Here is a 24,234-nt window from a genome sequence, read left to right as displayed (position 1 = left end):
TCTAATAGGTTTTTATTAATGTTTCTTATGCGAAGAAGAGAAATACACCAATCACATTCTTATGGAAATAGTCATAAACTTAAGATTTGAAGATCACCTCTACATTATTTCACTGTGCTAAGCAGCTTAACTTGCTAAATAAAGATGGTCCAAATTTTCATCAGAGTATATGCAATATTTTTAAATAAATATTTTTTAAAAAATCAAACAGTCTAAAGGCTTGATGATGACAGGCAACAATCCCTTGTCCCACCCCTCAACCTAGTCTCACTCTCTGGAGGATGTCATTTTTAAGTTCCTTAGTTATTTCTTCCACTACTTACAACATTTAATCTATACAACCATATGCAATAGGTACTATCATTATCCCCGTTATACAGATGAGGAGATTAGAGGCCAGGAGGGCCAATTAACCTGCCCAAGGCCCCCATGAATAATTAATGTCGAATGGAATTCCAAACCAAGCAGTTTACTTTGGAGGTCTGTGATCTTCCCTATTACAATCTACTGGCCCTCATTTTTAAATACCCTGAAATTCCCCAATACCATGATAATGCTTGATGATATTTGATATCACTACTCCACAAAAGCCATTCTCAAAATATTCCCATTGTCGTTGTGGTGAATGTCTCGGACTGTTTAAAAGAGAATATGTAAAATAGAATACGTAAAAAAAATATGTAGAAAAGAGCGTGGTCTGATTTTTCATGCTGGCATCTTGCTGATACAGCAAGTAGGAGTTAAAATAGTCTTCACTCCACAGGAACAACACACTGAAGGATATCCTGGGCTCAAAACTTCAAACTGCCTATGTTACTACCTAATCCACTTCCTGCTTCCATCACTCAATTTATTTCGACCAAATTTTTACTATTCTCAGGTTGTAATCTGAAGGTCACCTTGAATCCTACCTGGGCCATATGCATTTCTTTACCATTGCTCTCATTTATTAATCATAAGTTCCTCAGCAGTTCAGCTGCCCTAAACCCTACATAATAATCGCAATTTACAACCTCATTTCAGAAACCAGACTTGAAACACAGAGTAGGAATTAAGAAGAATAATTTATAGTAGAATATTAGTTAAGAAAGAAAATTCTTACCATATTGAATTGTTGCTGTAGTTTCTCATTTGCATAATTTATGCAAAACTGTTCAAAACTATTTATCTCAAAGGTTTCAAATCTGTAACACCAAAAATAATATGTGAAGAGGAGAAAAAGAAGCAAACAGCTTTTTAAAATATTCAAAATGTGTCCATTAGAAAGAAAGGAATGGGAAATTTCCCAACATTGTGAAACTTTCTTTCCATATCAGTGATGATAAAGGTTTATAAGCCAGTAACATGGAATCTATACCCAGCAGACAGGCACCAGCCACGTAGCAGAAAGATTGTTTTTGAAGGCTCCAGCATGCAGAGGTGTTCAACAGCCTGAGTTTTTGAGGGCTAACTCATCCCCAGGTGGGGAATAATCAGAATTATGATAAAGCCATTCCTTTGTCAATTTACAAATTTACAGTGTCTATATTCACATAAAAGGAAACTGGGAATAGAGGTCTCATAGCTTCTTTTGAAAAACTAAACAAGATGATAAAAAAATTAGGCATCAAAAGCACAAATGTATAGAAAAGGTATTAATGGCTAAAAGAGGGTACCTAGAGGGGGCACCTGGGTGGCTCAGTCAGTTAAGCATCTGCCTTCAGCTCAGGTCATGATCCTGGGGCCCTAGGTTGGAGCCCTGCTCAGTGGGGAGTCTGCTTCTCCCTCTCCCTCTGCCTCTGCCCCTCCCCCTGCTCATGCTCTCTCTCTCTCAAATAGAGAAATAAAATCTTTAAAGGTTGGTACCTAGAGAAGGCAAACTAGCAAATGAAGTAAGATTTTTAGAAATGCTCTTCTAAGTTTCTTTTCTCCTTACCAGTAGAAGACAGAATCTGATACCCACATAGAGTACTAGATAATCTCTAGAAAGAAATGCTCTGTGCCAGACCACTAAGCCAAATACACTTACCCGTATATGTCCAGCACTCCAATAAAAGAGTGCTGTTTGACAGCAGAGTGGAGGGCCTGATTGACATGATCTACAATCCAGCTAAAGAGCTTGGCATAAATGTGCTTGGCCAAAGCATCACGGGCATTCGTGGCCTGCAGCTTAGAGATGGGTTTGATGTATGTCTCTGCGGCGGTAGCCAGTTTCCGGTGGCAGAGCCAGTGACACATCTCCTCATAGTCCACGCCCATAAGGTCAGAGAAGATGCTGAGAGGTTCATGCTTGGGCTGAAAAAGAGAGTGGGTTATTTCCTATGACCAAATCAATCAAATAAGAATTTACTGAAAAATACTAACAAAGAAGTAACAAATAAAACCCAGCAATTTTCTTTGTTATAACGAACACCCAGATCACCTGAAGCTGATCGGTGATAACAATCACAGTCATCCATTAGACTAGCATCTAGACAGCAATTTATAATCTCTTCCAGGGCTCATTTCACAAACTACATCTTCCTTTGTCTCTTCACTGTATTTGTTTATATCGGTCTTCGGGCAGCTTCATTCAGTCAGTTGATCAGAAGATCTGTCCGCTTGTCAACAAATATTTACTGAATGCCTGTGATATGCCAGTAAATAAAACCAGACATGGCCCCTGTCTTCCTAGAACTTACAGTCACTAGGAGAAATGGATATTAATCAGAGCAGTGCTTCCTAAAATGTAAAATTACTACAGAGAACAAAGGTGCTATCCTATGATTCCATGTGAAATGAGTGCCCCACTGAAATGAGTGTGCTCTATTCAGGGGGCAGGCGCCAGTTGCCTTGAGAAACAGAGTTGAGATCCAAAGGATGGGGAAGTATTAACCCGGTGAAAGGGGGAAGAAAGGGTCTTCACGCTAAGGGAACAGGTATATAAGTCCTGTGGTGGGAGAAAACTATAGTATGAGGGACTAAAGCTGAGTGAGGGAGAAAATATCTGAGATGAAGCCAGAGACACAGGCAGAGGCTATACCATGGCTGGTCTTTATCCTGAGAGCAAAGGGAAGCTACTGAAGGGTTTGAAAGAGATACCGTGATAGTTACTTGCACAACTTCCTAGATTAGAATGATTAGAATCTCTTTAATGACTTACAAATCCGTATCCCCTACAATGTCTGCCATAGGCCTTGCATTGAGCAGACATTCGATAAATCCTTGTTCAACTTAATCCACGTGAGTGCATTATATTTGTTAACATCTTCACTCACATGTTTCAGTTGAGTCTGATGACATTCCTGGGGAACAGGCAGGATGAACACTGCTATCTCTGATTGAAATCTAAGAGGATAGCTCGTCAAACGTCACATGGCCAAAGTATGTCAGTGTTGTCATTAGAACCTGGGTATCTTGGCACCCTCACCTCCCGACCCTTCCCACTGAAGCAGTCCCTTCCTTCCTTCATCTCCCCTCCTCCCAAGTGATCACTTCAGATATACTTTAGCACCCTTACCAACGGCATGCTACAACTCCCTTAAATAAGCAGCTAATTTCATTCGTATAAATATGAATGATTTTTAAAAAGATTGTATTTATTTGAGAGAAAGAGAGAGCACTAGAGGGGTGAGGGGCAGAGAGAGAAGCAGACTCCCCGCTGAGGAGGGAGCCCAATGGGCTCCATCCCAGGACTCTGGGATCATGACCTGAGCTGAAGGCAGACACTTAACCGACTGAGTCACCCAAGGGCCCCATGAATGATTTGACAGCAATACTCTCTAAACATATTCTATCTGAATGGCATTACCATACTATTAGGTCATGGCTGTAAACTTTTTTGTTCAAGTTTTCTGTAACTTTACTAATTTTTAGACTTCTTCATTTATCTCTTCTCTTTATCTGAGAGAAGTCAATAATCCCCCACTATGATAGAGCAATTTCTTCTTTTGTTTCCTGTTGATTTTTGTTTTATATATGTTAAATCTATACCATTAATTACATGAAAGTTTAGAAGCATTACAGCTTCATGATGAATAAAATCTCTATCATTACCTAGTACTCTATTTCTAGTATTACTTTTGGTCCCAAACTCTATTTTGTCCAATATCAATACAGGCTCTGCCAGGTTTTTCTAGCTATTATGGTGTATCTTTTCTAAACTTTTTATTTTCAAAATTTCTGTACCTTTATGTTTTAGGAATGCTTATTTCAAAAGATATAGCTGAATTCCTAAACCAGTTATCCCGTTGTTATCTAGTACTCTAGTTCTATGTTTTTAGGGGGAAGACAGGTTGATGATTCTCTTTATTTTTTTTTTTACTTCTTCTTCTGAACTAATTTTAGCCCAACAGAAAAGTTACAAAAGCAGTGCAAAGAATTCCCTTCACCCAGATTCCCTAAATATTAACATTTTACCACCTTTGCTTGTATCATTCTCTCTCCTTCACATACATGTACATACACATTAATTTTTTAGAACCTTTGAGAGTGCAGTGGGAGGAAAAAGACAACAACCAAAAAGCTTTGAGAGAAGTTCCAAGCATGATGTCATTTTAGTCCTAAATATTTCAGTTTGTGTCTCCTAAAAACAAATGACATTGTCTTATAGAACTATGGTATCATGAAGAAAATTAGAAAATTAGCAACGATACAACCCTATTATCTAATCTACAGATCTATTTCAATTTTTTTCTGATTGATCTAATCAATCTCTGCACAGAAGTGGGGGAAATATTTTTATAGTCCAGGATCCAGTCTAAGTTCATACACTGAATTTAGTTGCCATGTTTCACTAGCCTCCAAACTTTAATCTCAACAGGTCTTTGCTCTTTTTTTCATCTTTTGTGACCTTGACATTTTTGAACAGCATGTCCCTCAACGCAGGTTTGCATGATGTTGCCTCATGATTACATCTAGGTCATGCCTCCTCGGCAGGAATACCAGAGAGGTGATGTTGTGCTCTCAGTTCACCGTATCAGAAGTTATATAATGTTCAACAGTCATTTCTCCAAAGAAGACATACGCATGGCCAACAGACACATGAAAAGATGCTCAACATCATTCATCATCAGGGAAACACAAATCAAAACTACAATGAGATATCATTTCACAACTGTTAGAAGAGCTAAAATCAGAAACATAAGAAACAACAAGTGTTGGCAAGGATGTGGAGAAAAAAGAACCCTCATCCACTGTTAGTGAGAATGCAAACAGGTGCAGCCACTCTGGAAAACAGTACGGAGGTCCCTCAAAAAGTTAAAAATAGAGCTACCCTATGATGCAGTAATCACACTACCAAGTATTTACCCAAAAAATACAATAACACTAATTCGAAGGGATACATGCAGTCCTGTATTTATTGCATTATTATTTACAATAGCCAAACTACAGGAAAAGCCCAAGAAACAGACTCTTAAGTATTAAGAACAAACTGTTGTTACCAGAGGGGAGGTAGGTGGGAGGAAGGGTGAAATAGGTGATGGGGATGAAGGAAGGCACTTGCTGTGATGAGCACTGGGTGTTGTATTGAAGTGCTGGACACTATACTGTACACCTGAAATTAATCTAACACTGTATGGGAGCTATGCTAGAGTTAAAATAAAAAACTTAAAAAAAAATGTTCACTACAAGCTACAAACCAGAGAAATAAAGAAATATCTTTAATGCCTTTTTAAAAGCAAACAACAACAAAAACAACAGAAAAAGAAGTTCTATGATGTTGGTTGGTCTCGCTACCGGTCCTGTCAATTGCAGTCACCTGATTAAGGAAATGCCAGCCAAGTTTCTCCACCCTAAAGACGACTATCTTTCCCTTTGTAACTACTAAGTATTTTGTGGGTTGTTCTGTCTTTTCCAGCCCAATACACTATTCATTATCATTATTGCTTTAAAAACTGAAATTTTACCTATATTGGCATGTGCTTCCCTAGTTTATTGACCTACCGAATGGTAGGTCTATCTTGGGTCACTTTCCTTCTGCCTAAACCATGTCCTTTAATATTTCCTTTAGTGAGGGCCTCTTGGTGACAAAATCTCCCAATTTCTATTTGTCTGAAAACGCTTCTATTCCTTCCTCATTCTGGAACAATCTTTTTACGGGATATACAATTCTGTTAATACTTATTTACTCTAGAGCACTGAGGATAGTGGTCCACTGTTTTCTGGCTCCTGTTGTTGTAGTTGAGAGGTGAGCTATTGGTTAACTGTTATTTCTTCAAAAGTAATACGTCTTATCTTTCTGCCTTTCTGCCTGTTTTAAGATTTTTCTCTCTGCATTATGGAGTGCCTTGGGTGGATTTCTTTTTAGTCTAATTAGGGTTTTGTGGTCTTTCCCAATCTGAGGTTTAGTGTCATTTTCATAATTTCTCAAATTTGTGAGTAATTATGTTTTCAAACATTATGTCTGCCTCATTTTTTTTTTCCTCTAGGAATTCTCATTGGATTAAAATGAGATTTTATTACTCTAGCCTTCACCTCTCCTATGTTTTAAGTGCTCCATCTTTGGGTCCTATCTTGCATTTTGGATAATTTTTTCACATCTCTGTTCTAGCTCATCTTTTCTCTCCTCAGTTGTGTCAAATTTGCTATTAATTTTCTTTCAGCATTCTTAATAGGTTTGACTCTGATCTGTTGTTTTGCCTAGCTCCTTCTATTTTGTTTCTTTGTGGAATTTGTGATTTTTGACTGTGAGCCAATATTTCCTGGAACTTTTCTCATGGGACTCTATTGAGACCTGGATCATCCAAAGTAGATTTATATTTTCTTCTGACAGGCATCTAAGGCACCACCTATCCAGGACCAATTTCAGCTAATTTTTCTGTATTTAGCTTTCTGGGATCATCTATCTAGAAACTACAAATTCGGTCTGAGAGTAACTGTGAGGTTCAATTCATTGTCATAAATTTTTAGGAACTATTTTCTCCTATACTTAGCACCAAGGCTTGCTTAAGTCAGAACAACTTTTATTTGTACTCTTCGAGTAAGTGGTGGGCAAGTTTATTACTAGTTTCCCATTTAGGGTCTTAGCTTTAGGCAGGGGTTTAGGCAGGGGTTTCCCTATTTATATGAGTCCTGGGCTTTGTCTTTTGTCTTCTGCACTCTACTTGGCTAAGAAAACCAAAGCTCACAGTCACTGGGTTCAGTAAATGCCGTCAAGGTGAGCCCTAACGCCAGGGTTTTACTTCTTTCTCATAGTTCCTATTTTCACTTAGTTTCTGGCCTCTGAGTAGATTTTACATATTTATTAATTTTTTTAAAAAATGTAATTTATCGTGGGGCATCTGACTGGCTCAGTCAGTGGAACATGAGACTCTTGATTTTGGGAGTTGTGAGTTCAAGCCCCACGTTAAGTGTAGAGATTACTTAAAAATAAAATCTTTAAATATATATATATATATATAAAATTTATCCACTATGAAGATCAATCAGAGCATCTAGTTGAAAATTGCTAGAAAAGAAAGTCTCATTTTACAAATGAGGAAAGAGAGGTTCAGAGAAGTGTAAGCAACTCACTAAAAAACACAGCGTGATTAAACAGTAAAGTAGGGATTGAATCCAGGCACAGAACCCTTCTCCCTAGATGGCCCCGATCCAACTTTCATATCAAATACTTCCCACCTCTGTTCATATGGACCAGACATGTATCCATTCTCTTCTCTCCCTTACCCCTAACACACACAGTCAGTGTGCACCAGGGATTAGCAACCATATTTCTTATTTTTGGTTCAAGATTCTACTTGGGATATTTTATCTCTTTGATGTTAGTAGAGACTTCAAATATCTGCTTCCCTAAAGAATCAACAGAACTGAAACACAAATAAACAGCTATCACACCAAGCGTGTTCTAAACTTACAGGTATTGTGCAGCTGTCTGAATCCCGAGATGTAAATGCAACATTGCCTAAGTGAAGGATGCCAGCAAGTATTCGGAAAATTCCCATCTGATAAGACTCACTAATTCCTGAAACAGAGTAAATGAACAAGTGATTATAAACCATTACAGCAGCCAATATTAAGCCTATTTGTAACTCACTTTCATCTTTGTTGACATCAACACGTAACACAGTGTAGCATCATGGTTGGGAGCGTGGGCTGTGGAGCGAGAACTGGGCTGGCATTGCTCCTGACCTACCATCTCATATGGGCATGTAACATCACCCTTTTATGTTTCTGTTTTCTCATTTGAGATACAGGAATAGTACTGACTATCTCAAAGGACATCCGTGAACGTTAAATGAGAAAGTGCACATAGTCATGTAGTATACTTACAGGATACATGGTAAATGCTAAACAAATTATCATCATCGTCATGCCCTGGATTTAAGTATTTTACTAACATTACTACCTTTTTTATTTTCTCTATTTCAAATGCAAGTTGTAGCCCAATAAGACTATTTTAAGGCAGATTATTTTAATTACTTCTTCTAACTACAGAACAAGTATAAGTTAAAGAGATCCCAAGATGAGAAGTGTTCAGGCTTGTGTTGTACCCAGCCTGATGAGGGATATCGAAATGCAGCATTAAAGCAGCAACTGAAGGATGAGGCAGGATGAGAAAGCTGTATAGCCGTGGCATTTTATCAATCTGGCTTCATTTTTCAATAAGGTAAGAATTTCCTGAATATTATATATAATTATATGGACGTAAAAATAGTAAAATTATTTCCAAATATGTAATCATACACAGTGTAACTGAGAGTTGATCTTATAATGAATGTTTTTACTATCTTCTAATTATGGCTTTTACAAAAATTTGCAATTTTGTATTTACAAATAGATTTAGCCCTAGAAGTATAGCAGAATTTTTCAAACTTCAAGGTGCATATGAATCACCAATAGAGCTTGTTAACATGCAGATTCTGATTCACTAGGTCTGACATGGGGCCTGAGTTTCTGAATTTTTGCAAGCTCCACTATGGTCCTGGACCATACTCTGATTAGCAATGCTTTTAAATTAAATTAACTCACCTCAGAGTACTCATCAAAATACCAACACATGATTTTAGTTATTTATAATTAAAAATTTTTTAAATACATAATTCACCACTAAAAGTTGTACACTGCAATTCTAAGATTAATTTACTTGCATGTAGACCCCGTATTTTTTAAATCTCAGAAACAAGACAGTGACATCTGAGCCATTTTTAAAACAGTGGAATAATCCACATGTAATACAATGTTTTGTCACTACACCAGCTCAACCACATTTCCCAACCAGAAAAGACAAAAATAAAAAACCAACAAACCAACCAACCAGACAAAAAAACAAAAGCAAACACCCTACAAAAGGTGAGACTGTTCAGGAACCCATTTCATTTAGCTTTCGGTTTCAGATTTTGTGAAAATTTAAACAAAGACTTACACTTAGTCCTACCTCCCCTAATGTCCTCAATTTGTTCTTTAAACAGCTTTATTGAAGGATAATTTGCATACCATAAAATTCACCTGTTCTAAGTATACAGTTCAGTGATTAGTTGTATAACCATTACTACAATCTGATTTTAGAATAGTTCCCATCACCCCAAAAAGAAACCTTGTGCTCATTTGCTGCCCAAAGGTGTTTTGTAAGGATTGAATGTTAAATCTCCCAAAAACACTCACCATCTAATACAAAGCCAAGCCAGTATTCCAAATAAAGATTGCTTGAATCAGAGAACTACTGCTCCTAAGAGCTCAAAAATAAAATCATGTTACCTAGCAGAGTGCAGGCCTGCCTGGTATGTGCCATCTCCTTGGTATCATCAACTCCTTCAATCACAGGACTGCCACCTTGCTTCGTGTAATGAAAGTTATTTGCATTTCCTGCAATTAATGAAAAGATTTGCAGTCTATGAAAAAGCCTTGACTCCCAGCCTTATATGCACTCTAAAGCAGAGGCAGTGATAGCACCGTTCAGTGTACAGAGTCTGGAGCTGGACTGCCTGCGAAATCACCATTCATCTCAAACAGGTATCATCAACTCAAGGCCAATCCTGTTCCATTTATGCAGCTGCTCACCCCTTCCCCATTCCCAGGTTATCGTGAAGCCAATTGCAGACTTCTTATCATTTTACTCATAAATATTTTAGTATGAGATAATCTCCTTTTTAATAAGTTTATGAAATCAGGAATTAACAGAAAACAATACCAGAACAAGAAATCTAACACCATATTCATACCTAATCGCAGCATTTTAAATTCAGGTAACTTTGCTGAAGCACAAAGCTGATAGAAGATATGATAGTTTCTCTCTTCTTCTGCCTTTGAAATAAGATAAGAAGAATTTTCAATTACAGCATTTTAACCTAAAACTCAGAAAATTCAATCACAAAATCAATTTTTTTAAGATTTTTTAAATTATTATTCATTTGAGACAGAGAAAGAGAGAGCACAAGCAGGGGGAGAGGCAGAGAGAGAGGGAGAAGTAGACTCCCCGATGAGCTGGGAGCCCCTGACATGGGACTCAAGCCCAGGACCTGGAGATCATGACCTGACCTGAAGGCAGACACCTAACCATCTGAGCCACTCAGGTGCCCCAAATTATTTTTAAGATTTATTTATTTGAGAGAAAGAGAAAGAGAGCAGGGGGAGGGGCAGAGGGAGAGAATCTCAAGCAGACTCCCCACTCACTGAACCCAGAGCCCGACTAGGGGCTCAGTCCCACAACCCTGAGATCATGACCTGAGCTAAAATCAAGGGTCAGACACTTAACTGACTGAGCCACCTAGGTGCCCCCAAAAAATAAAATTTTAATATTTAATTTTCTCAGTGTAATAAGTAGTCCCTTCCCAAATTTCCTAATATAAGTTTACGATTATTAAATCTTGTGATTTGTTAACTACGTGTATACATGTATGAATGTGTAACTGCTGGTCACATTCAACAAAAAATATCTGATAATGATGCTTTTTGAAGTAGAGAAGTTTGATATATGCCATTGTCATAAGAGATCATTGCCTTTGGGGAAAACTAAAACCATGTTTTTGAAATACAGGTACCCCCTGCTTTTCTAAAGTTCACATTACACCACTCATTTTTGCAAAAGGCCTACATTACCACCTGTTTTGCTAACCAAAAGAAATCCAAAGAGGATTTTTTACAGAAAAGCAAAAGCTAGTGTTTAGCTTTTATTTTGCGGTGAGCCATTACAGAGGCAGCACACCCCCAGCAGCGACAGTGGGACCGAGTTCCTTCCCCAGGAACTACACACAGCATCTTGGCATCAAGCTGCCATAGCTTTGAAATGCATCTGTGAGCATCTGTGCTTTATCTCCATTTATTTTGTGCATCCATTAGCAAGATGTGTCCTAAGGTATCAGAAAAGCTTAAGAGAAGTTATTTTTGGGGTCTGGGGATGCTCAGAAATTTTTCCATATAAATTAATGTAATGTTTTCTTCACTTTACACCATTTCAGCTTACAAAAGTTTTCATAGGACCAATCTACTTTTGGAAAGGGGGTAAACCTGTACGCAATATTTTCTCACAGTACCTCTCAGGTTCATGGTCTTCCTAACACTTTAAATGAAGACGAATATTCTATCTCTGCCATATGTCAGACCAGATCATCTACTGTGGTTGTTTGTAAGAAATCCACAAATGCACTACATTATCTATATCATTTTAGTTTATACATTTTAACATCAATAAAATATTTAACAGAACAGAAAATAAATCATGTACGATTTTAAAATAATTTCTTAGTACTTCCTGACCGTCCTTTTTCCACATACATACTTTAAAAATGCAACTTAATAATACTGTTTATACGAAACTGAATCCTAATACTCTACCATCAAATCCTTGAATTCTGCAGTGTATTCAGCTGACTAAAGCATAGTAGTGGTCTCAAGGTCAGGTTTGATCCTCAAAAGGGGCTTATGTCTGATAAAGGAGATTTTTTAACCTTCATTACTCTATCTGAACAAGATCATATTCTAAGAGAGGAGAAGGAAGAAAAGAGGACAAAGAATTAAGTTCAAACTACTTAACTTACTGAAAACATAACCCAATGTCTTCCCTATCAACTGGGAAATACAAGAGATAAGATTAAACTAATAACACCTCTTGGGGTGCCTGGGTAGGCGTCCGACTCTTGATTTCGGCTCAGGTCATGATCTCAGGGTCACAGGATGGAGCCTCATGTCAGCTAGCACTCAGCACTGAGTCTGCTTGGGATTTTCTCTCTCCCTCAGCCCCTCCCCTGCTCACATGCACTCTCTCTCTAAAATAAATTAAAAAATAAAATCTTAAAAAAAATACACTATAGCACCTCTTTTTAACTAAGCGTTTCCTACAACCATCTGTAGAAAAAAGTCAAAACCATTAAACCTAAACCAGTGACCAGTCCCACATTATTAGTCTAATAGGCATTGCCCTGCCTCTGACAGGTACCATTTTACATATTTCAGTCCAAATGTGGTTTGTAGTAATATTGTCATAATATGCCCAAAAGTACCTGCAAATAAAATGCATCCCAGCAAGCATGAGCTCTGGAAGTATACGGCAGTCCGGCTTACCTGGAATACTACTCTGGACTTCTCTAAAAGGTAAGTTCTCATATTGGCACCAATGATTCGATATCTCTTATCAAACCCAATTTCAATATACTTCCCAAAGCGGCTGCTATTATCATTCCTGGTTGTCTTAGCATTTCCGATGGACTAAGAAAGGGAAAAAATCATATTTTAGAAGTACAGTTCATGACATGACATTTACAGAGTCTGTTCAGGGAGAGAAAGGACAGAGTGTGACGCCACACTTTAAAACAGGTTCTTTTAAGAACAGAACCCATCTTGCCCCTGCAGGCACCACTACATGCTTTGTCCAACGCACAACCACACAGATACTGACTAATGGTTCAGCTCTGCCTTCTTATTCTCACACACATTATCTTCAGAAACAGCAAATCTAAGCCCAGTGGCTGGGAGGTCTTCACACCGTTGGTGGGATCGAAACACATTCATTCAGGTCAACAAAGAAAGAAACGGATGGGACTGGGGGCTGCCGAAGCACACTAGGGTTTGCATTTCCCGAAAAATTAGTCTGTTTTATGTAAATAAGCTGGTTAAGACAAATTAATATTTTCATGGAACTATTGCTCTGGTGTTGAGTCTCTTTAGCTAGAAGTTTCTATCATCTTATCCTGCGATAATAAAGGCCCAGTTGGACTGGTTATTAGCAGAATCTTTCTAATCATCAATTCAATTCAAAGCCATTTTCGGAAACCAGACACAGTAAAATTTGCCCTTGGATTTTGATAGCTGTATCTAACTTATAAAACATCTGCCACAGAATTCAGAGAATATAACTTTCTGCTAAATTTTTTATATAATTTTAAAAATTAAGATAATGTATGTAACTACTTTCTGACTTAGGTAACAGGTTTCTAGAAATTTTTCTTCCAAGGCAAAGCAAAACACATGGTGTACTTAGAGAAGCAAGCGTTCACATAATGCATGTATTAAATGTTTAAAAAAATATTTTATACAAAATTACCAAAATTTACTTCTACAAAGCCTGAGATGATCAGGATTTAGTAGATTGAAACCACAGCAGAGAGAAAGACATGAAAATGCTTTGGAGTGTTAAAAAAGCAATACAAATTTAAGTGATGAAAACAGTGAAAACACAGCCACAAAAAATCAACACATCAGATTATCTGATCAATCAAAGAAAGTGCATTTTACTCTCTGAAATCCAGGGCGGGTATTGTCCTATTTTTGCTTTGGCAATGAGAACACCACTCTATTTCAGATTAACATTTTAAATGGAAAGAATGACAGAAAGCCATCTTCCCAGCGAAGTAAGAGTGATCCTAGTGTAGCCTAAGACAGTGTGATAATACATTTACTTAGATATACCCCTTCTCGATATGACAAAAAGTACAAAGGAAAGTCTCCATATATTCCAATTATTTTCATTTTATTTAGAAAAGGGAATTAATGATAAACACAGGATTTTCTTTCAACACAGGATATTCCGTCAAAGAGCAGATGAAGTAAGATGTAGTAACTGAGGCAGTGGCAGTAATGGCCACTAAGCACCTTCCTGCCAGCAACTAAGCAAGCTGGTGAAGGGGGTCCACACCTTCTCCTCCCTCCCTGACCCCATCCCACCTTCCATATGCCATCCCTCTCCTAACGACTCAGAGTGCGAGCCCAGGGGGCTGAGCTGCCAAAAAACACCATGAGAAGCAGCAGTGAGTAGGCCAGGGTTGAAACAGACCCCTCCCCTCTGTCTTTGAGTAACAGGCTTTTAACATGGAGCAAACAATGGTAGAAGGAGCGAATGAGATAGAAGTCTGAAGACCTGTGTATTAGACCAGGCCCTCCTACCAACTTGCCAACATTTAATCCTCTGAGGAGCAGTAGTGCCTCCAAGCGTAAACTGACTAGCAGAGATGAGCTCTAGGGTCCTTCTCAAAACTAGAATTATATGATTATAAGCCTTGAACTTGATAAGGAAAGAAGGCTCTCTATATAAACAATACCTTTTGTCCATTCTCCCTAATTGCTCCCTCTGCCTTATAAGTACTGTATTTACAACAGACTCCCTTGATGCTATTTTCATTTCAATTAGCAAGAAATTGTTAATGAAAAAAAGCTTTGTGGTCTCGATTTTACTACTGATTTCAGTGAAGTGCTGAGCGAGTTATTCTTCTTTGCTAAAAGGAGATGAAAACCTTTAACTATGGTTATTAAAGATGTAAAAGAACTATTAAGACGCACTGTGCCCTCAAGAATCTTTCCCTGTCCCCATCTTCGGATGAAAATTTCCTGGAGGAAAGGAGAAAAAGAAAGCATGATAAAATGAGCAAAAAAGAATCGTTTATCTGTGCATCACTCATATTTTGCAAAAGGAGCCTATGCTGAGGATGAGGACCTTGCTTTCCAAAGGATCATGTGCAAATCCCACTAGCCACAGGTTGTGAGGTTAACTGTGTAGCATGCTCATAGCCAAGGAGGACTTCCAGGTCGTGGAGACCCAGACATGCCATTCTTGACATCACAGTAAAGGACTATGATATAGAAACACGGCCTTGAGACAGGTTTCTAGGCCGCATACTCAGTATTTCATCTATGTCTTCTTCCTATAACTGCAAACCCTTTGTCACAATTCTTTAGCTCCAGATTCCATTTTAATCTTTCAAATTGAGATGCCTTCATTTGTAGTTATTGAAAATTAGTTCGTTCTTTGCCAAATTTTCTTAATCCAAATTCCTATAGAAAAACTACACAATATAAAAGGGAGTAACTAAGCCTAACTGATGCCTTTATCTGTTTTTGTTCAACCCAGCAAATAAGGTAAATTCCTTATAATTACATATTAAAAACTAGGATCTATGGCCATTTTAATCTCTCCTACTAACACAACGCAAATCTGTATTGTAGAAAAACCAATGTAGCTATTTTTTGAATGAGAATAGAGCAAGGTCATAAAATATTCTAGAAGGTTCATTCCAGACTCAGATATTATATGGTCTGGGCCTAGAAGAGGTGGGATTCCCTGATGCCATTACAATCTAGACTGGGATATTCTAATATTAGGGACTAAGAACAAACTAAACTATTGCAAATACAGAGAATTCGTTGTGACCAAAAATAGCCAAACTAATGGTAGGAAGCAAAGCAAAGCTCTGTTATTTTCTGACCCCAAACCCAAAGCTGGCTCTACGGATTATATTTCCCAGTATTAACAATGGCATCCAGCACTATATCTGTAGCTTAAATTCTTTCAAATATTAATATTTGCTTAAAATCTTTACTAGTCTTTTTGGCACACACCTCTGTTTCCTCCCCATCTGTGCTATTTCAGAAAACTTCTCCAGTTCTCTTTGCACAGTGCACCTAGTCTGGGCAGCCCTGTAACTTCCCCAGCACATCCTGTCCTCTCGGTCCCAAGGACAGAGGTCCTCCTGCTCTGGAGGGCAGCCCTGCAGGCAAGGGGGCACAACATTCTGTTCTGAAGTGTCACACACGGCACTGCAAACCAGGCACAATTACCTCTGGACTGATCATTGCAAAAACCACTTGTATCACAGGTGCACCAGGCCAGTTCTAAACTCCGTCTGTGTTTGGGTGACAAATAAGGCTTGACAAAGGGAAAAAACAGGAATAAAAAATGCTGACCTGAATTTTTAATAAGAAAGGTTTGTTTCTCCCTGTCCAAAATAATTTCTCTCCATTAGTAATGAAAATTACTTTTTTTCCGTTTAATGGGACTATTTACAAAAATATGACTTTTCTAAAATCATATTAATAGACAAATCTAGTTACAAATCCTGAAATACTCAAATTCTCACACAAACAGGTCCACTTTCTTTGACACTTTGTATACATATTTTACTTTTGAAAGGACATCCTTTCATAGTTCTTCCTTTCTCAGGAATTTATGGCTACCGAATTTCTTTTTTCTAACCTAAAGCTGTGTGATGTGCTTCACAGAAACAAGAAGAAAAATGTTTACAAGATCATGATTCAAGCCTATAGCTCAAATCTGGAAAAAAACAAACTTAAAGCCAAACAAGTTGCACTAAGTATAGAAAATGAAATGTGGGCAAAGGAATGATAAAATTCATTGTGCTTGAGTATAGTGAATCCTACAAACTCAGAATTGGGGGGTGGGGGATGAGGAACATACTTTTAGTACAAGGAACAATAGACATGAGTCAATTAACTAGGAGAATAGAAATTTAGAAAAGGAAGTACCACTGCCAGTTATTTAAAGGCAACAACTCAATGGTAGGTTAAAAATGCAGGATTCTGGAATCGAGTAGGTGCTTCCAGAGCGGGGCTCTACTCAAATGGCTACCTTACTGACTTTTTACTTTTCATAGCTCTCTTCTTACTAACACATGGAAAAGTATTTTCTTACTTTCAGCAGCTGGGAGACCCCGACTTTCTGACATGTGTTGTTTCAATAATTTTTGGAGCAGGTTTCTTAAGAGAATATAGTCAGAAGGCCAAGGCTGCTGCTGTCTTACCTCCATGATGGGGTTGGAGGCCAAGACCTTTTCCTCAACATTGGCTTCACTGGCAGAACCACTTACAGTTGCAAAGTATCGCATGGCATACTTAGCTGAGACTGTTTTTCCTGCCCCAGACTCTCCACTTACGATGATGGACTGATTTCGTTCATCTCTGTAAAACAAAGAAGAGTAACTAACAGTGCTGCCCACTCCTGAATGTGACTAACATTATTTCCTCTGTGCTCTCGTCAGCGAGCCATGGTGACTTTCTTCCGGTTCATACCTGCAGCAATGTGGGAAGGAACATAAGAATGATACTTCCTAATAAAAATAACTACTTATGAACTAGCAATGAACAGAGAGGGAGAAGAAGATATCAAGCATCAAATTAGATAGCATCACTTCTAAGGATGAATCTGTAATAGAGGGTCTCTGAATTTTTGTGTGTACAGATCTCAAACCAATTATTTAATTTCTAGATAATAATTCTGGTATATTACAGTACTGTTGTCAACCACCTCAGAAGAAAAAGGAGCCACAGCAAGGGAATTTAAAAGAAAATCCTATTTAAAATTTATAAATTGTCTAGTAGTTAACAGTCCATACAGTCATTTCTTGCACAAACTCCAGCTCCTACTGAAAGTATCTTCATTAGCTGAGAAGAAACAGTTTTTTTATATGTTGGCTGACTTGTCCAAATATGTCAGAACTCAAAGACTATCTACTATTCCATCTTTAATTCATTCACACGACTCAAAAACTCTAAGTGACACACTTGTTCACATGACTATCATTTCTTGGAGGATAAAGACCTAAATCATCTTTATCTTTAATACCCAGCACCTAGTGCAGAGCCTGACACATCACAAATACTCAATAAATGCGTACGGCTTACAAGTAAATGGAACCTCAATGAGAAACCTAGCTTAAGAATAAATCTCTCTGCTTTTTTTTTTTAAGATTTTATTTATTTATTTGAGAGAGAGAGAGCACTAGAAAGACAGAGCATGCACAAGTGGGGGGACAGGGAGAGGGAGAAGCAGACTCCCCACTGAGTAGAGAGCCCAACACGGGGCTCAACCCCAGGGCCCTGGGATCATGACCTGAGCCGAAAGCAGACACTTAACCAACTGAGCCACCCAGGCACCCCTAAATCTCTCTGCTTTGACTACGATTTCTACTAAGACAGAAGTAGGAAACTGCCACTTCCTGAGATGGAACCAGCAATTAACTCTTCATCAAAATAACTGAACAAGTACATAAAGGTGGTATTATTTGTGCCCTTAATTTACAAAGAGACTGGACCAGGGTGACTTCAAAGGTTTTTAGTGGAACTATTCTATAAGGCCACAAGATAGAGAGGTTATTCTATTACAAAAAATGATCTTTTTATCTTTTACAAGAGACTTATTTATCTAACAAATATTTATCTAATACCCACTACATGCCAAACATTGTGCTAAACACTAGGGATACAAATTAAATAGGCTGTGATCTGTGTCCTCAAGTGGTTAATGGTCTAACAGGAAAGAAAAACTGTAATTTGAGATTATAATGCATGTGATGAGGCACTGAAAGGAGGAAGAGGTGATCAGGAAAGGCTCCTTGAAGAAGATACCAGAACAAGGTCTAGAAAGATAACTAGGGAAAAGTAAGCAAGTGATGAGGAAGTTAGAAAGGAAACATTCCAGAGAAAGGTGATAACATAAATGAAAGTTCAGATGCATGAGAAGTTAGGAAAGAGCATATCATTCAGTTTGGCTGGAACATGGAGTAATGATGGATAAGGCTGTGGAGTTGACCAAGAACCTGACCATAAAGTTCTTACATGAGCTGTTAAGGAATCAAGTTTAGCTAAAGGTAATGGAGTGCCATTAAACAGAAAACAACACAAAGAATAAAATTCAATGAGTAAAATCACTCTGGCAGCAATGTGGAGTATGAGTGGCGAGGGTCCAGAAGAAAAATTATGGAAGTCTGAACAAAGGTTGTGGCTGTCCTGATTGAGAGAGGTAGAGAGCTTTAAGAGACACCAAAGTGGTAGAATCCACAGTAGTTGGCAATAAATTTCCAAGGTAGAAATTTAGGACTTTTCTAAGGAAAAATTTCTTCTTCCTTTGAGAAATGAGGGTAACTGTCTTTATTTTTATAGACCTTGAAAAATACAGTAGGAGTATAGCAACCTGTTCCTGACACTCTGACTCCCATACTGTGGGGAAAATCGGGAGGACCTAGGTGACACACTAAGGAATGTTTAAATTTTATAGTGCAAGCTTGCACGTAATCCCTGTTTTTATGAAACATCATTGAACCTCATACTTACCATCTCATTTTCTTTTTATTTGAATTTCTAGACAGAACTGGACACTCCCATTGCCTGCGTTCATTCACAGCTGATTAAAACATAAATCATCTAATAAAACAGTTCTCATCGTGGTGCCAGTGTCCTTTCTTTTAGTCATTTAAAACATCCTCAGAATTCGCCTTTTTCTATACATTAATCAAAGCACAGTATCAACAGTTTTTGGATTCCCTTCTACAATATGATTAGAAAAATGATCTCTTCCTAATTCCTTCATGATCAGTTGTCATCACACCCTGTGTGACACCACTCCTTCCAACAGCAAAGGAGGTGAGGAGGCTTCCACTAGTCTGATGAAAATATTAATGGGAACTGTTATTTAAACTGTACTACCTTTGAAAGGCTATTTCAAGTCTCAATATCAAAATGTTGTATCGAAAAATCTAAAAATTCGTAAGCTCTTTCCTATACTACAGGGAAGAAGAAAAATATTAAAGGCAATAAGATCAAGGATCGTTCGAATGAGTTAGAGATTTGTACAACTATGTACATATATACACCGATATCAAGCACATGCCATGTACATTTTCTTTTCCAGGATTTAGGATCCTGGATTCCAAAAGTTTTTAAATTTTTTAAGGGACTTTATTATTATTTTTTTCTATTTCCCTGACTTTTTGGCAGAGAGTCTTCCCTTTTTCCCAAGCTTAGTGGAGCATTCTAATATATAAATAAGCACCACTCTTCCATTATATAAAAGCTTCCCTGCATCAAGGCTCTAATCCTAAATCTGCCATTTACCAGCTACACAGCTTTGAGCAATTGCATGACCTCCCTGGCTCAGTTTTCTCATCTTTAAGATTAATAGTACTCAAAGTCCTTCTCAAATTCCAAAGTACTGTAATCTAAAAGTCTAACTTTGGAGTTGATTTTTCAGATGTTAGATGGATTATAGCTTGTACTCCAGGCCAGGGTAAACTCTTGGGACCAAGGACAATTGGAAAAGGACAGGCCTACAGACACTCAGACGGTCTTCAGTGGCCACATTTGAAATACACAACATTTTTTCTCTGGAGGACCCCCGAATTTGAGATGACCAAAATCAATAAGGGGCTACAAAGAGTAAAAATGTAAAATAATTAATTCATTGATTATTAATTATAAGTTAAATGCAAGAAGTAGCACTCTTTATAAAATAGGTACAATAAAGTCTTTAAAATGTTTTTCAGGGGTGCCTGGGTGGCACAGCGGTTAAGCGTCTGCCTTCGGCTCAGGGCGTGATCCTGGCGTTATGGGATCGAGCCCCACATCAGGCTCCTCTGATATGAGCCTGCTTCTCCCTCTCCCACTCCCCCTGCTTGTGTTCCCTCTCTCGCTGGCTGTCTCTATCTGTATCGAATAAATAAATAAAATCTTTAAAAAAAAATGTTTTTCAGTTCTATGTATGTGGCCATAGGAAGAAATGCCAAAAAGAGAGAGTAAGAGCAGAGATAGGTAGAAATGGGAGCCAAGCAAAGACAGAGAGGAGAGAAGGATAACAGATAATAAAGATACACAAAAGGAAAGACAAGAAGGGTATGACAGTGATGAGGAGAAAGCAGACAAAAACATCGGGGATAAAAATTTTATGGTTCACACTTGCTTATACTATACACAAAAATAAACTGAAAATGGATTAAAGATCTAAATGTGAGACATGAAACCATATAATTCCTAGAAGAAAACATAGGCAATAATCCCTCTAACGTCAGCCTAAAAACATTTTTCTAAATATGTCTCCTTTGGCAGGGGAAACAAAAGCAAAATTAAACTATTCTTATTTTGAAAAAAAAAAAAAAGCTTTTGCACAAGAAAACAAAAAAGACAACCTATTGAATGAAGGAAGAGATTTGCAAATGATATATCCAATTAGGGGTTAATATCGAAACTATTTAAAGAACTTACACAACTCAACACCAAAAAACCCCAAATAATCCAACTTTAAAATGGGCAGAAGCCATGAATAGACATTTTTTCAAAGAAGACATTCAGATGGTCAAAAGACACACACAAAAATATGCTTTTCATCACTCATCAGGGAAATGTAAATCAAAACTACAATGAGGTATCACTTCACACCTGTCAGAATGGCCAAAAATCAAAAAAAGATGTGGAGGAAAAGGAACTCTTGTGCACCGTTGGCGGGAATGCAAACTGGTGCAGCCACAGTGGAAAACAGTATGGGGTTCCTCAAAAAGTTAAAAATAGAATTACCCTATGATCCAGTAATTCCACTACTGGATATTTAGCCAAAGACAATGAAAACACTAATTTGAAAAGAGATAGGTAGATAGGTAGGTAGAGAGAGAAAGAGAGAGAGAGAGAGAGAGTCACTCCTGTGTTTACTGTAGCATTATTTACAATAGCCAAGATCTGTCCACCCACAGATGAATGAATAAAGATGTGGTATACATACACAACGGAATGCTACTCAGCCATAAAAAAGAATGAAATCTTGCCATTTGCAACAACATGTTTGAATCTAGAAGGCATAATGCTAAGTGAAATAAGTCAATCAGAGAAAGACAAATACAATGATTTCATTCACATGTGGAATTTAAGAGACAAAATAAATGAAAAAAAGGAAAAAAGACAAGCAGAAAAACAGACTTTTAAATACAGAAAACAAACCAGAAGGGAGGTGGGTGGGGGGATGTGTGAAATAGGTGAAGGGGATTAAGAGTACACTTACCATGATGAGCACTGAGTAACATATAGAATTGTTGAATCATTATATTGTAAACCTAAAACTAATCTAACACTGTGTGTTAACTATACCTGAATTAAAAAATAAAAATTAAAAAAATTTTATGGTTCAAGGTGAATACTAAAGTCTACCCTCTTCTATTCATTTGAGCTGTGAGCTTTATATGGATATATATATATGTAAATAATAATTTATTGCTCTTTGAAATTTTGCTTATCTGATCAGGCAATATTTACAATCATTCAGGTGTTCTTGTTCTTATAAGAAAGTTGTTTCCACTTTTGGGATGTAACTATCACTTCAAAAGCCTGATAAAACCAAGTTCAAGAACAGAGATTCTCCATGCTTCATCAAACAATCTGGACCATCCTATGGACGCATGAAAAAAAGATTTATGATTTCTGACTTGGCCAGTTACTCTCTCAAGGGCCTCTACAGTACTACTACATACCCGGGTACTGGGTGCCTTTGAAGGTAAGCTCTTCTGACCTGTTTTATCAATGGCGGTTCCAGAGGCCCTAATGTGAACTAAAAGCCACCACCTAAAAATACTGCTTCGTTCAGTTATTCAACAAACATGTAATGAGCAGTCATAATGTGCCAATCATTTTATGAAGATAAAAGACTCTGGGGTCATAGTCTATTCAGAGAGACTGAAAATACTTCAATTACTTCACTCCATTTTAAAAAGGAGGTCTACCCAGGATGGAATTGGTAGGAGATGGGAGGAGGGGATGTCAGGAAATGCCTTCTTGAAAAGGTGATGCTTTCATTGACTTTTACATGATGATTAGGAGAAAACTAGGCTGAATGGGAAGAATGCAATGGGAATGAAACTATATAGAAGCACCTGAAACCTCAGAAAAAAGTTATTCAAGAACAGAATATCCACTCTGGGTTGTTGAAAGACAGGAGTTACACATTTTCCTTCTTTGGTCCTCAGTACTTCTATCTGTTCAGTCTACCTGTGTCTATTTGGTCTGTGCAGTGTTTTCTTATATCTACTCAGTTTTCATTTTCCAACAGGTATATTCTTTTATAGATTTTCCTTCTCAATTTTACCCTTTAAAAAATGTAATCTCTCTAGTTCATCATGGTCATACTGAATACTATTCATATCTTCTAAGACCATCAACTTGTTCTCTGCAAATTTAAAGCATACTTTTCATTCACAGCCTCATCATTCATGACTAAACTAAGTAATCCAACCCCAGACCTGACTCATGTGGAACACAATTTAATCTTTCCACCCATGTTGATATTGACTCTCTGATAACAACTGGGTGTTGCCGTTGACCTTAGTTAAGTATATAAGCACCTACATCTAATTTTTAGCTAATAAGTGAGCGTGTTTGCATGAAACAAAATCTAGTTTTACTTTTTTGCAGGCAATCAATCTAATTGTTTCTCCTTTATTTGATCCCTTGTTAAAAAGAAAAAAATATTAAATTCATGTGATATAAGGCTTTCTTTCAAAGCCATGTTTTTGCTGCGATGACTTAAAGACATGGCTTCACTTGAGACTCTAAATCTCTCGTTAAAAGGTGTAAGTTTTTCTACATCATTATCACTCATCAAAATCAAGCTGCTATGCTCTGTGTTTTCATGATTTCCACTTTTGATCAATCTCAAGATTTATTATTTTTTTATTTTAATTCCAATTTGTCAACACAGTGTTATATTAGTTTCAGCTGTACGTATAGTGATTCAACAAATCTGTAACATCACCCAGTGCTCATCACAAGTGCCCTCCTTCATCCCCATCACTATTTCACCCATCCCCCCACCCACCTCCCCTCTGGTAACCATCAGTTTGTTCTCTATAGTGAATGAGTCTATTTCTTGTTTCGTCTGTCTCTCTTCTTTTTCCCTTTGCTTGTTTGCTTTGTTTCTTAAATTCCACATATGAGTGAATGCATATGGCAATCCTCTTTCTCTGACTTACTTCACTTAGCATTATACTCTCTAGCTCCATCCATTCAAGATGGAAAGATTCAAATTCTAAAGCTGACATTAGACAATGAGCTCACAATGACAATATTTAGTATTATTTTTGAAGTTAAATATTTCCTATAAAAAAATGTGGAGGCAGACTGGTGAAAGCTGTGCTTTAGAGAAGCAGAGAGACTATTCGGGAAATGAAAAGACATGTTCCCTAGAGACACATACTAAGGTCATTCAGTTCCTACTGAGGAACCGCTCACATGGCTGTAAGATCTGACTCTGGTCAAACTGACTTCTCCGTTCCATCAGTCCAGAGCCTATAAGATTAATATAAA

The 24,234-nt window shown here is 37.6% G+C and overlaps 1 protein-coding gene across 7 annotated transcripts in view; it reads right to left on the bottom strand.

Moving 5' to 3' along the window:
• MYO5A (myosin VA) overlaps positions 1-24,234 on the bottom strand; it is a 183,280-nt gene that overhangs the window by 82,595 nt on the left and 76,451 nt on the right. For all 7 annotated transcript variants that reach the window (XM_034660960.1, XM_034660961.1, XM_034660965.1 and 4 more), the window contains exons 5-11: positions 16,923-17,079; positions 12,457-12,600; positions 10,119-10,200; positions 9,655-9,762; positions 7,815-7,921; positions 2,009-2,274; positions 1,103-1,184 (exon numbers count right to left, since the gene is read on the bottom strand). In XM_034660960.1, coding sequence (XP_034516851.1) covers positions 1,103-1,184; positions 2,009-2,274; positions 7,815-7,921; positions 9,655-9,762; positions 10,119-10,200; positions 12,457-12,600; positions 16,923-17,079 — 946 coding nt within the window. The remainder of the gene's footprint in view (positions 1-1,102; positions 1,185-2,008; positions 2,275-7,814; positions 7,922-9,654; positions 9,763-10,118; positions 10,201-12,456; positions 12,601-16,922; positions 17,080-24,234) is intronic.

The sequence above is a fragment of the Ailuropoda melanoleuca genome, chromosome 5 (genome assembly GCF_002007445.2).
Source record: "Ailuropoda melanoleuca isolate Jingjing chromosome 5, ASM200744v2, whole genome shotgun sequence".
Taxonomy (NCBI): domain Eukaryota; kingdom Metazoa; phylum Chordata; class Mammalia; order Carnivora; family Ursidae; genus Ailuropoda; species Ailuropoda melanoleuca.
The sequence above is the reverse complement of the archived record's forward strand: the minus strand, read 5'-3'. Positions and strand labels throughout refer to the sequence as shown.